This window comes from Panthera leo, chromosome D2 (genome assembly GCF_018350215.1).
Source record: "Panthera leo isolate Ple1 chromosome D2, P.leo_Ple1_pat1.1, whole genome shotgun sequence".
Classification (NCBI taxonomy): Eukaryota; Metazoa; Chordata; class Mammalia; order Carnivora; family Felidae; genus Panthera; species Panthera leo.
In genome coordinates this window covers 50,063,434-50,078,136 of record NC_056689.1, presented here as the reverse complement: position 1 = coordinate 50,078,136, position 14,703 = coordinate 50,063,434, and the positions used below count along the sequence as shown (strand labels likewise).

The following is a 14,703-nucleotide window of genomic DNA, read 5'->3' as shown; positions in this document are numbered from 1 at the left end:
TGAGCAAATACCCAGACCTGTCCCTGGGCAAAATTGGCAAGCAGTCTCAACCTTATTTTAATAACTTATGTGTTTACAAATTTTACATACTTTCTCAATTCTCTCAAGAACCTATGAAAGTAGGTCTTCCTTCTGCGAGTGTCCACACTCATCCAAGACCAGATCCCTAAAACATCTTAAGTGCCCACTCAAACCCCGTTTTCCCTTTAATCTTCTCTCATTAAAGCTTACTTTGCCGAACAGCACTGTATTGTATAATTGAAATTTCCTACTAGAACTTCAACTTGCTCACCAAAAAGGGGGAGAATATGTGAGGTGAGGGATGTGTTAACATGTTGGCAAGGGGGATCCTTTCACAATGTATACCTATATCAAATCATCACTTTGTACACTTTAAGTATCTTACAATTTTGTCAATTATATCTCAAAGCTTGAAAACAGAAGGACCTGGGTAAAGATTCTAAAAGTATTTCATGTAATATTCATGCAAGCTTTCTGTAATCTGGAAATTATTTACAAATGAAGTTTTTTGAAAATAGTTTTTAAAACTTACTTTTCCAAGATCTGCTTTCTCGGCTTTTTTTTCCCCGATTACCGATTTACTGAATGTGCACTTGTCAAACACACAGTTGATAATCGTGCAAGGAAAATATATCAAAGGCATATATATAGGAGTTTTTAGTATACACATAGCATGGAGGATGCATCTTACTGCTTTTTACATATTCCAGAAGACATTCATATGAAGATAGATTCAAACTGGCCGCTCTAATTCCCACTGATTTCTCACGTCCTCTGATCTCATCTCCTGACCACAGCCTTGAAGAAATCACTATTAGTTTTGCCTCTACTTTTGGCTTTGTCTTCCCATAACTAAAGACTTGAGTTCATCTTCTCATATGCATATTGACCATTGCTTGTATATTCTTTAGTGAAGGATCTGTTCAAGACTTTTACCAGATTTTTATTGGGCTGGTTGTGTTCTCATTACAATTTTATATATAATTCTTATATTTCTCCCAGTGGCTCATATTGCAATGTGTTTTTCCTACGATTTTCAAGATTGTGATTTCTCTTTCAAAATTTTCTCTTTACTGTTGGTTTTCAGTAGTTTCACTATGATCTTCCTAAGTGTAATCTTAGGATTTATCTTAATTGGATTTATCTTAATTGGGGTTTACAGTTATTCGAAGTCCATGTTTCCTCATAAAACTTATACAATGGCCATTTTTCTTCAAATATACTTTTTCTGCCCTATTTTCATTTTTTTTAACCTTACAAATCTCCAATTATGTGTGTGTCAATCCATTTGATACTATTCTATAGGACCCTGAAGCTCTGTTCTTTCTTCAATCTCTTTTTTCCGGCTTGGGCAATTTAAACTGATCATTCTTTTGACATCTCTGCTGCTGTATCTCTCCAGTAATTTTTCATTTCACTTATCTTACTTTTCTGATGTAACAACTCCATTTTATTTTTCTTCCTTCCATTTCTCCGCTAAGATTCCTTATGTCTACAGTCATTAAGATGACATTTCCTTTAAACCCCTGAACATGCACTTACAAGGTGCTTTAAAGTTTTTGATGGGCCGTGTCAAGCTTTGTTTTGACTTTTGTGTCACATGTTATTAAACTTATGTTCCAGAGAATCTGTATCGTATCTTTCTCTGAAGTGTGTTGATTTCTGTCCCAGGAGGCATTTTGATTACTACTTTCAACCTTACATAGGCTTGGTTCTATGCTTTGTTAGTATGATTCTTTGGAAAGTACAAGGTGTATCTCAAACCCTTCTAATTTGGTAAACTCTGTCTCCCTTGCAAATCTTGTTGAGGCTTGATTTCAGACTATATTCAGGGACGTGGACACTTGTCTACATTATGAGACCTGAAACAAGAAGGCAGTGTCACCTTGTTCAACCGTAGCTGGGAACATGCATCTTGGGCAACTAAAATTTTTTGCCACTCTGCACATGCCTGAGAAAGACTACAAAAGAGCCTAGAGTACTGACTTTGGAGTTACAAGGAAATTTTAGCAAATAGCAAATTTCCAAACATAATCTGTGAATGAGGATCAACTGAGGATATATTTTTAGCGTAATGAAGCCAGGTAACATAATAAAACATATTATTGCTTTAAAAGGCTGTGTTAACTATTTTGATGGAAATTTTTCCTAAACATGGTGTTGCTCTTAAGACTAAAGGTAACTTTTTTCCCCAAGTCAAGGTCATCACTATAATAAAATGAACAGTGATAAAATCCAATGAAACCTTTAAGGTTTTAGATATATAAATGTATGCTCTTAGATTTAAAACCCCATTTGGCAACAATTCTTGAGGCCTCTGCTTTGTTTTTTGCTTCTTATTGATTTTTTTTTTAAACCAAAAGCTCAATATACCTTAGCTATATGATCCCGAGAAAAGTAAACTTTATGTCTCAGTTTTCTTATCTATAAAATTAAGAAAATGCATTTCTAAGGTCCTTCCAGGTCTAAAATTTTTTATTTTCTAGCTATCAGTACTTTTTGGCCTCTAGATGCTTCCTTTCTTTCTGCTTCTGATCTTCTGTGTCCTAGAAAAAACAGGATTACTAACAAGACATTACTAACAAGACATTATAATTAAAAGACTTGAGATCTTTTCTAAATGATGTGCCTACAAATTCTGGCAGTGAGGAGACCTGTACACCCTACTCCTGGATCTTAGCTATAATCCACACATGTAAAATCAGTTGTGTTTCCTAACAAATGAAGTAAAAACAATTCATAAAACACTGTTAAATAGAAGTAAACCAAATATCTGACCTGCAATGTATGTAAAAAAAACAAAAACAACAGCATCTTTCCCAGAACCTCACTGATCCTTATGCCTGAGATAAAAGGAAAATACACACAGTTTGAAAAACTGTTATATAGCACAATGTATAAACTTGTCAAATCAGTAAGTTGTACACCTGAAACTAACGCCACATTGTGGGTCAACTATACTCAAACAAAAAAAAAAAAAAAAAGAGAGAGAAAGAAAAAAAACTATTATAAAAAAGTCTTAGAGAAGTAGACAAATTGAGCTGTTGACATACTGTCTTTATTGAATTAAAATTATACTATGTATAAAATAGCAATGTGTACACAGAGGGATTTAATGCATCATCATATATACAATTGTCTGTGAAAAGTTAGCATACAAATTACAATGATTATGAACATAAAATTTATATTAAAACATCCTCCAAAAGTGATTTATTTGGCTGTTTTAGTTCGAAGCCGTCGTTTAAGAATCTGATGATCACTCTCCTTTACTTTATGGTCCATCAAAATCTGAAATTAACAATTCCACAATTTTTTATAAATAAAAGCTTATTTATAATTTAATAAGATATTCATGTGCTTAATAACTGGAATAATAGGTACATTTTAATATTTTTTTGTCCTTTTGGCCTGCAGGTATACTAACCTTCTATAAAAAAGCATCATCTAAAGTAACAGATTTTGTAAAGATTCTTTCAACATTACCTAACATAGAATTAAAATCATCTACACTTTATATTGAATTCAGGACATATATATCTTGACGTAATAACTGAAATATTTGGAGAGAAGTACCTTAAATAATTTTTAAGAAATTATCTTTCACAGCAACAAGTACAATAATCCCCCCTTATCTGTGGCGCATATGTTCCAAGATCCCCAGAGGCTGTACCAAACCCTAGGTATGCTGTTTTTTCCTATACATACACATACCTGTGATATAGTATAATTTGAAAGTTAGGCACATTATTATATTGACAATCACTAATAATGAAACAATTACAACAATATACTGTATAGTAAGTTATGTGAATGTTATCTCTTTCTAAATATGTTATCGTACTGTCCTCTCCCTTCTTCTTGAAATGACTAGAAATGATAAAATGCCTACGTGATGAGTGAGGTGAATGATGTAGGTAGGCATTGTGACATATAGGCTACTACTGACCTTCTGATAATACATCAGAAGGAGGATCATCTGCTTTCAGACTCCAGATGACCGTGGGCTACTGAAATCATGGGAAGTAAAACAAAGGATAAGAAAGGGCTACAGCATATAACTCAGAAAAGTAGAACGAGTATTATATTCCAACTAAGAAAAGAAAGAACTTCAGTGAAAGGAAGAAATCATGAACTAATCAGACAGATGGTGAAAAGTGACCAAGAAACTAGGATTTCCAACGGCATGTCCTAATTGACACCAATTCTTCACCACCTGCCTTCAAGTGTCTTATATCTGATCGCTGCTGTTGCAAAAAGTCTCTCTCTCCCCTGATTTCTCTGAGCCACTTCCTGCAGAAGCCTCCTCCTGTAATTGCTTTTCTACTGTCACTTTCATCTACTGGGCAAATGCAAGCATGATGGGAAATTAGAACTCTCCCTGTAATAGCACAGACTGTTCTGAGTGAAGAGAATGAGTCATCGAGTCAGGATGACAAACTACAGTCTTTTCTTAAAAGAACCTGGAAGGCTTAGAGAAAAGGTGGGAGGAAATGACTGAATGTCAATTCTGCATTTTTACCAGGCCCACTTAGGCCATATTTGTACAACTCCTGTGATAAGGTTAACAAGAAAAACAGGTGTTAGGAGCAAACAAATTACTCAACAGTGATAATTCTATTGATGGAATTAAAATTCCTCTGATGACTTTACAAATGTAAATACATGACACTTGTATACATTAATGCAGCACTTGTTTTAATTATTACAAATTTAACACATCACGTAGCAAAAGTGTAACACTTAAAGCATTTCAGGAGATGTGATCTAAAGAATAAAAATTCAAACCATTGTAAAATTCAAACTGTATGAATACTTCAGAATTAAAAAGAGCATGAACAGTTTTACTTTCAAGAAAACGAAAGGAGTAGCTTACCACTTGGCCAGATATATCAATAGGAGATGAAATTTCATTTGTGTACAATTTCCGCTTGGCCCGTTTTGGTCGAGACACATTTTCTTTACTCACTTCTACATTTGAGAGCTTTGAAGAGCTCATCGTTTCAATTATCTTCTTTGCTATGAAAAAAAAAGTTTAAATCCTAAAATAAATAACTTTCTAACTGGAAAGGTTTGAAATCCTTAATAAAGAAAAAACATACCAAAGTAAAGAGAAAAGCACTGCAACTTAGAAATGGTGAAAGGACATGACTAAACAATTCACAAAGAAAAAATTAAATGCCTCATAAACACATGGTATAACGATGAACAGCAAAAACAAAAAGGCAAATAAATAAAACATCATTTGACTAATGTTCAACATGGTGAAAGGTTTGGTAAATTACAGTACAACCAATAAGTGTCTCTAATGACTCAAAGAGGCTTATGCTGTGATAGCAAAAAGCAGGATCCATATATACTGGACCATGCAGCAGTACTCACATGTAGAGATATCCACAATCAATATTAAGTCAAAGTAGTTTATAATCGTGAGCCCTTTGCTTATAGTTAACACACACACACACACACACACACACACACACACACACACAGTAAAAGAAATCAAATTGTTAATGGTTGTTTCTGGGAAGTGGAAAAAATTTTCAATTTCTTACTGTGTACATTTGTTTTTCTTTCTTTTTTTAAAATGTTTTATTTATTTTTGAGAGAGCACAAATGGGGGCAGGGGGGCAGAGAGGGAGGGACAGAGGATCTGAAGTGGGCTCTGACCTGACAGCAGTGAACCTGATATGGGGCTTGACCTCACAAACTCTGAGATCATGACCTGATCTGAAGCCGGATGCTCAACAACTGAGCCACCTAAGTGCCCCTATTTTTCTTTTTTCTTTTTTTTTAAAGTTTATTTTATTTATTTATTTTGAGAGAGAGAGAGCAGGGGAGAGGGGCAAAGAGAGAAGCAAAGACAGAATCCCAAGCCGTCTCTACACTAGACAGCACAGAGCCCGACACACGGCTTGAACTCATGAACTGTGAGATCATGACCTGAGCCAAATCAAAAGTCAGACACTTAACCAACTGAACCACCCAGGCATCCCTACATTTGTTTGTTTTTCAACAGGTACATATTGATTTTAATAGAAAACATACTTCCAGTTAGGAAACCTGCTGGATAGAAAATCCATATACACATGATATTAGCTATGTATTTTTTTTAATAGAAAAAAGGTTGAAAAAACATGCTAAATTGAAAGTCTACTTGCCAAGGGTTAGGCTGGGCTTGAAAGAGCTGAGCTGCCAGATGTCAGAGTAGCCAGTTAAGTCAATAAGCCAAAATGAAAGCAACACTTAGGCCTTTAACCACTTACTGCAATAGAATAAGCAAGAGGCAAAACTTGCGAAAATGAGACTCGCACCCACCTTCCATCTTTCCCCAGGTGTGGTCTAGGTCAGGAGGATCGGCACACAAGTGGGGAGTCCTCTCACTGCCAAGGGAGTACTGAACAAAAAGCTCTTGCCTTTGCTATTTTATGGACCTTAGGGCTGGAGACCAGAAGGAAGGGATAAGAGTGGAAAAGTAAAGTCTGAGTGGAGAAAAGTATCTTCCAGGTTCCCTCCCCTTTCCTGTCATGAGAAGGTCCTAGGAAGAGGTGCCTGAGGAATTTCTCTGCTGCGGGCCCCCAATAAGGAGGCTCTGAATGAAGGCACCTCGGCGAGGACTGCGGGTATGTATAAGGGGATGGCTGGCCAGGGTCCTGAGTCCTTGACCGTAACTCCCTTCAGAGACTGCACTCTGCATGGGGAGGGCAGCCTTTCCCACGAAAAAGCCATGAGGCCTAACAGGTAAAGATTATGTAACTGCCTATGGGTCAGCCTAAAAGGGGGAAAAAAAAATCACACATAGGATTTTGGCCTGGAGCCCCAAACTCCCCACTACGATGTGCCAGCCACTATACTAAGGGCTGAGGATGTGAACCACACAAACACGTGGCATTTGTGAAGCTTATATTGTAGTGGAAAAGATAACACAAAAATTGTAGTTTAAATAATTCAATTTGCAGTTTGAAAGATCACTCTGGTGGCCATAAACTAGCGGCACAGGAGAGAGACAAAAGGGAAAAGAAGGAAGACCAATGATACCAAGGAATGAAATAACAGTGGCTATCAAGAGCCGCAGAATTCTAAAAATTAATCTCTATTTTCCCCCTAGATTTCTAAGTGATCGACAACAGACACATAGTGTAGTTATAATCCAAAACTGGGGTATCTTATACTCCTAGAAGTAAGTTTTTAAAAATCCACACTAGGGGCATCTGGCTGACTCAGTCGGAATAGCATGTGACTCTTGATGTCAGGGTCATGAGTTCAAGCCCCATGCTGGGTGTAGAGATTAAATGAATGAAAAAAAAAAAAAAATCCACACCTGCTGTACAGGTAGGGAAGCTGTTAGGAGCTGAGTCAACCAAGCAAGAAAGTCAATTACCATATGTGTGCTCCTTTCCTTGAAAACTTATTTTCCTTTACTATGTAAGTGCTATTCAATATAATTTAAACAAAATACCTAAGAATCTAAAATAACAAGTCCTACCGCTCTACATTTAAACATTTAACAGTTGCTGTTTGTCCCTCCAGATATCTTCTATGCTTATGCTAATTATAACTTTTAAAAAAGTACATGTCTTATAAAAAAATACATATATACAAATGGGGTTTGGTAAGTCTAAAATTCCCACACTGTGCATGAAGCCAGCCAGACTACAGCAAACTCACAGGAGCACCTCGAAATATTTTAAATTTTCAAAGAAAACAGTGACACTAGGGGCACCTGGGTGGCTCAGTCGATTAAGCATCTGACTTCGGCTCAGGTCATGATCTCACCATTTGTGAGTTTGAGCCCTGTGTCGGGCTCTGTGCTGACAGCTCAGAGCCTGGAGCCTGCTTCGGATTCTGTGTCTCCCTCTCTCTCTCTGCCCCTCCCTCCCATGCTCATGCTCTGTTTCTCTTTGTCTCTCCATAATAAATAAACGTTAAAAATTTTTTTCAAAAAGAAAGAAAACAGTGACACTCAATAGCTCAAGGTAGTATTGTTTCAAATGGTAACATGTTACATTCCTTTTGATGATGACGTAACTTTACAAACTGGATTTTCAGAAGCTGAATTTTCAGTGGTTGTTTGGCCTTAGCATTAATGGATAAAATATTAGCTGTTTGTTTTTGGGTGTAGGGGAACAATGAAAAAAATTACCTAGGCATTAAAGGCACTGTGAACCAAGAAAGTTTGGGAACCTCTGTATTAAGTTTTTACAGGAAGTGTTTTTCCACAGCCTATTTGACTCGACTCAACTATCCCCTGCTTTTAATTTAACTCAGTCCCTTTCCCGCATTCTCCTCACCGGTAGTCTCAAATTTATCCCACAACTACCACTGAGGTTAAGTTGATGAAAATCCACTCCTCTGCCTGCCCTTTGTCCCCAGTAACCTCTCCACACTCTCCAAGCCAGATGCATATTACTACCCAGAATTGCCTACACATCTCTACACTTTCCTGGTACTCCACCTGTGTTAAAACTGTTCCCTCTGGTAGATGTGTGTGTGCACATGTGTGAATACATATAAATGTATGTTTTTGTTTATGTGTGTGTGTATTTAGAAAAAGTATGTATCTTAGTATATATTTATACACAAATAATATGGCTATGTTATAAAGAAGAAAGCATTAAGCAATTGAACTCAAGATATATTTATAGAAATACATATATATTTGATATTTTTGATATATTTTGATATTTTTGATATATGTGAATGGGTAATGTTTGTCAATGCATAGAAAAAAATACTAGTAAGAATATATACCATAACAGAGTGATTATCTCTAGAGGGTGTAATCCTGCCAGCATTTCAATCCCAAATTAAATCCCATCTCCTCAAAAAAAAATAAAATTTTCCCTTAGCCTCTGAATCAAAAGAGCTCTCTTGCCTCCAATACTACAGAACTTTCTTGGATCCCTGTAACTACATTAAAGCAGCCTGTTCTGGATGAAGTACAGTTGACCCTTGAACAGCACAGACTTTGGGGTACCGACCCCCCCATAATGTTAAAAATCCACGTATAACTTTTGACTCTCCAAAAACTTAACTAATAGCCTTACATTTGATCAGAAGCTTTACTGATTAACATGGATTTTGTATGTAGTATATACTGTATTCCAACAATAAGCTAGAGAAAACAAAATATTAAGACAATTATACACTTACAGTAACATAGTTAGCAAAAAACACCCACACATAAGTGGACCCATGCAGTTCAAGCCCATGTTGTTCAGGGGTCAACTGTACGTACATACGGTTCTTTCTCCTCCTCTACAGCCAACACCTAAGAAGCACACATCATCCTTTCACGCACCCTCCCATCGTACTTCACACAGGACAATGCCTATTCGAAATAAGATAATCACTGTTGTTGAGTTTATACACCAACCAGATATTAGAAAACACCTTATACCTAACATAAAAGGTCTTTTAATTAGTTTTCTGCAAACCTTTCGATTGAAGAATTGTTGGAGAATGTTGTAAGAAGTCTCCAAATTTCTGTAGTGTTCCTTCTTTTTTCTTAGTGGCCACGTTTGTACTAACTGTGGATGCCTGACTCCGTAAAGAGTATGTTTTTTTAGATGATGGGCGTGTGGAAACCTAAGGAAACAAACATTTTTTGTTACTGTTGATGAAAAATGTTAGAAGGAAACAGTTGTGACGACAGTGGAATTAAAGAGGCCAGACCCAGGTCACATTTGCAGGCAGGAAGCTCAGGATTAAGTGTATGAGGAGACGATGAAAGAGCCCAAGAATGGCAAATGGGTGTAACAGGCAGAATGCGGACTGAGAAGTATCGAGAAGGGCCCGCTACTGGCCAAATGCTAAAGTTTATATTCTAAGCTGAATTAGATGAATAGGAAATGGAAGATAAATGAGTTATAACTGGAGAAAACTGAATTTCTGGGTAATTACTAATTAAATCTGACATTTTTATTTTTATATTTTACTTTATAACTGTAAGTTAAGAAAATGGTCAATTTTGGATGAATGAAAAGACAAACCTTTTGATCCTTTTTGCCAGAGGAATTTCTATGCTCAGAAACAGGAGAGTTGAAATTAGTTCTGGGTGTAGCATTCTTCTTATTTTCATATTTCACCAAGTCCTAAAAATAATGAAATTCAGCACTGGTTAATTCCTTAACAATATTTTCTTTCTCTAGACTCAAAAGAAGAAAGATGATAGTTCTTAACCAAGGGTGATTTTGACCCCAGAGGACACTGATAATGTCTGGAGTTATTTTTGGTTGTTGTTGCTGGGGGGAGGGGGTTTTACTGGCAACTAGTGGTAGAGGCCAAGAATGCTACTAAACATTTCTACAATGCACAGGAGAGGCTTCCAAAATGGAGGTATATAAGCCTAAATGTCAATCACGCTGAAGCTGAGAATCCCTGACTGAAGGTGTGACTTTCTCCCACAACTTTATTGAGGTATTACTGACTATAGTATAACATATGTTAAGTTTAAGATGTACAACATGAGGATTTAACACACACATATATGGCAACGTGACTGAACACATGAATTTTTCACACACACACATCACAAATAACGAAATTATATAAGCTAAATAAAAAACAGTAGAAAAGATAACATCTTTTATTTGAACCCCATTTCCAAAATACAGCAATACACCTACACTTTCCTCAATTCGCAAATCATTCAGAGCATCTATGTTTGGCAGCATCAAAAACAAAACAGAACAAGATCAAGTGAAAATCTTCAGTATAAGCAGAGGCAAAATGCTAAAATCAAGAAATATAGTTTATCTTCCCTATTAAATAGACTTGCCATATTACTTTTCTTTTCCCCACATCACCTCTTAGGAAAACGTCTCTTGTGGTATATTAACCGAATCAAACTGGTAAAAATCCTGGTTGTACCAAAGATCGTACGCATAAAATGAAAAACAAAAAAAGGCAAGAAGAGAAGCAAAGATCATGACCGAACCTCAGAATTCAAGTTACAAAGTAGACCTCATAAGGGTGATAAGAAGCAGACCTCCTGAAAGGGGAAAGACAGATGGTAATCAATGTAAAACAAATGAAGAGTAAGAAGTCCCTCTTACTTGTAGTGTGCAATAAAGAGCTCTCTGGAGTCTTCACTGGATTAGAATATAGCACTGTATAAATGATTTTCATGAGGACCTTATTATAACACTCAGTTTCTTAAAGCATTGAAGAGCTAGTAAACATCAGGAACAAAATTTAAGTTTCTATATAATTCTACATCTACAATAATCTGCATATCTATTCTAAAAAACACATGGGGAGTATATTCCGATAGTAAAATGAAAAAAATAATTGTGTTTTAACCCTGAGTACACAACCAATTTTTCCTTTTCCTTCGAAAACAATGAATCAAGGAAAAGTCAGCTTCACACAGATCATAATGAAACTACTTACTGTTTTAAAGTTATCTAAAATTTATTAAATATAAATTAAACATTGAATACAAAGTTAAGACTCTACAAAACATTCACTAAAGGTGTTCTAGGTGTAGCAGGAAATATGCTAAATAATATTCACTTGGCAAATTTATTACCTGACAGAGAGCCTCAGGAGTATGGTTAATACTATTTCTGCCCTTCCACCAGCTTGAAAATATACTACTCTTTAGAGGGGTAAAAAAAAAAAAAAAAAGTTGAAGAACAAGTTATTGTGCTAGAGAGTTTATAATTAGTTTTAAATTTAAAACAAGTTACTGTTAAAATAAATACGACCATTTATTATATATCCACCACATGTGGAACACAAGCTAATAAGCATTTTAAACATATTGTCTCTAATCCCGTATTTCCAAAAGAAGAAAACTGCGGTGCAGAAGTTTATGTGACTGGCCAAACCTGCTTGGCTAGGAGATGGCAGGAGGTTTGGTAACCCTACAATCAGAAATCTTTAGTAAGAAGAAGTAAAAAGTTTTTATCCTACCACTAAATAGAGGCCCAAATTTTAATATACTGGCTAACAGAAAAAGTCTCCCTTCCAAAACCTACTATGACCATAGAGACCTAAAGATTTTAGTTAAATAACAAAGATTATACTCATGCAGTTTAGCCATTCAGTTTCTCTAATTTCTTTGTCAACTCTCTTCTACTGGAGGGGGAGTCACTAAGTTTGAAAAGGACTCCAGTGAAATCCACCATCACTTGATCTATCAAATCTTCAATGAAACAAGAGGTAAGCCATATATTTTAATAACCACAAGCTTTTTGTTTGAGGACTATTAAACTACAATAATATTCTTAAAGAATATAAAATGTGCCATAAATTATGATTTTGGTCTCTAACAGCAGTGCTTGTGAACAGGAGGACAGTATAATAGTTTAACTATATAATAACTGAGCTTAAGGTTTGCTTGTTAAATTCACTCATTAGTTAAGTACTTACCTCCTCCATTTCATTACTCTTCCTCTTCCGGGCCTTGGAAATCTTAACCGTCACTGGTAAGGCGCAACCGACGTGTTTCACTGCCATTTTGTTTGGCCGTAAAGGTGTAAACTGAATCTCTAACTCAGGTTTTGGAAATCGAGTCGTTTGATTATTTTCTGTTGACACTTCACAAGAGTCAAGGACTACAGAGCCATCCTACAACAGAATTAAAAAGAACACAGATCTTATTTGCAGAATATGAATTTATGAATCGCAAAGAGTTAACTCTTTCAAATGCCCATCAAAGACAATGAATTGGAAACATTAAAAGTGCGCTGGGTCAAATTTACCACAGCAAGTACAAAAAGATGAAGTTACCATCTGCCCTCTCCAGATTTATACATAGTATATTAAAATCTAGGGAAACAGAGTAACAAATTGTTTGGAACATTCCTTTATAAATTTATATTGCTGCCCTAAAACCTCCTGATTCCAATTCCTATTTGTTGGACTCCAACAAATTGAGTTGGAGTCTCAATCCTTCCTTGAATCTGGGCTGTCCTTATTAATGACTTCCACAACCAATAGGATGTGGTGGAAATAACATCATCATTCTGAGGCTTGACCATAAGAGGAAGATTGTAAGAGGTAGAGGAAGGCTTGTACCTTCCACCCTGTCCTCTTGGAAAAGGAACTTTCAGGACACTGCCCTATCTCAGAACCCAGCCACTGTGCTGTGAGAAGTCCAAGCACAGGGGGAGGCCGCATGTAGGTCCAGCTAAGCTCCCAGAATCAACTATCCCTAGAATCAACCATCAACTACCTGAATGAATCATTTTATCAGACTTTAAGACAAGAGAGCATATTGGGGCGCCTGGGTGACTCAGCCAGTTAAGCATCCGACTTCAGCTCGGGTCATGATCTCATGGTTTGTGGGTTCGAGCCCGGCGTTGGGCTCTGTGCTGACAGTTCCGATCCTGGAGTCCATTTCAGATTCTGTGTCTCTCCCTCTCTCTCTGCCCCTCCCCTGCTTGCACTCTGTCTCTCTCTCTTAAAAGTAAACATTTTTTTAAAAAACCTATATTTAAGACAATAGAGCATATTGATTTCATGAAGGCAAAAAATATATACAAAATAGCATTAACAATACCATTCCTCCCAAACCGTGGAATATACAATAACTGCTGAAACTCTTAATAGGAATTGGAATCAGGAGGTTTTAGGGCAGCAATATAAATTTATAAAGAAATGTTCCATAAATGATTGCCTTTCCAGGAGTGACTAAGTGGCTCAGTCAGTTAAGAGTCGGACTTCAGCTCAGGTCATGATCTCACAGTTTGGTGGGAGTCTGAGACCCACGTCAGGCTCTGTGGTGACAGCTCAGAGCCTAAAACCTGCTTCAGATTCTGTGTCTCCCTCTCTCTCTCTGCCCCTTCGCCACTAGTACTCTGTCTCCATCTCTCTCAAAAATAAACATTTAAAAATTAAAAAAAAAAAAAATTGCCTTTGCAATCAAGATTAATCTTATTTATGAATCAACTCCAAACTTTTCTTCAAATGATATGATCTTAGTCTCTAAGGTCAATGCTAACTATTTGAAACTACCAAAAACTATCAAAGAAAGGCCAAGAGAAAAAAAGCGTCATGCCATTTCTCCATTTTAAAATGCCCTTCTCTTCCTATTCTCAGCTTGGTAAAATTCTATTCACCTTCAAGACTCAGTGTGATGTTACATTCTCTAATCCACATCCACAGCCACTCAGGCAAAATTCATCATACCCTCCACAGGCAGGGTTCCTTCTTAGCAGTCTCTTCATGAGTCTTAGCCCATAAGATAAAGTCAAACAAATAGTCATTTATGTATCCGTTTTACTAGATTTTTTACTCCTTGAGGACAGCAATGTCTTGTGTTTGTAACCTCAGTGTTTAGCAAGTTTCCCAATACTGAATGCTCCCAGTAATTGTGTTTAAAAAATAAACGTAAAAAAAGGAATTTCATCTTCAAAACTTTAAGTGTCATAAAAGTTTTATCTATTGCATATATAATCTGAGAATCTCTATATTATCCAAAGTGATTCACAGAACCCTAAACCCACTGCAAATTAAGGAAACTCACCATGAGTTACTGAGATTTGGTAACAAAGTTATTAAATGGGTACAAAAAAAAACCACCCAAACCACTATTTGAATAGAATGCTTATTATAAGGACCTCTTGGGACACCTGGGTGGCTCACTGGATGGGTGTCCAACTCTGATTTCGGCTCAGGTCATAATCTCACAGTTTGTAAGGCTGAGCCCCACATCAGGCTCCACGTTGACAG

The 14,703-nt window shown here is 36.5% G+C and overlaps 1 protein-coding gene across 6 annotated transcripts in view; it reads right to left on the bottom strand.

Moving 5' to 3' along the window:
- Window positions 1-3,065: 3,065 nt before the first annotated feature.
- The window catches only part of KIF20B (kinesin family member 20B), a 72,698-nt gene continuing 61,060 nt past the window's right edge, over window positions 3,066-14,703 (bottom strand). For 4 of the 6 annotated variants that reach the window (XM_042908814.1, XM_042908818.1, XM_042908815.1 and 1 more), the window contains exons 30-35: window positions 12,400-12,597; window positions 11,555-11,623; window positions 10,014-10,115; window positions 9,459-9,609; window positions 4,898-5,040; window positions 3,066-3,312 (exon numbers count right to left, since the gene is read on the bottom strand). In XM_042908814.1, the coding sequence (XP_042764748.1) occupies window positions 3,235-3,312; window positions 4,898-5,040; window positions 9,459-9,609; window positions 10,014-10,115; window positions 11,555-11,623; window positions 12,400-12,597 (741 nt within the window). In that variant the 3' untranslated portion in view covers window positions 3,066-3,234. The remainder of the gene's footprint in view (window positions 3,313-4,897; window positions 5,041-9,458; window positions 9,610-10,013; window positions 10,116-11,554; window positions 11,624-12,399; window positions 12,598-14,703) is intronic. The other 2 variants (XM_042908817.1, XM_042908819.1) reach the window with 1 other exon arrangement.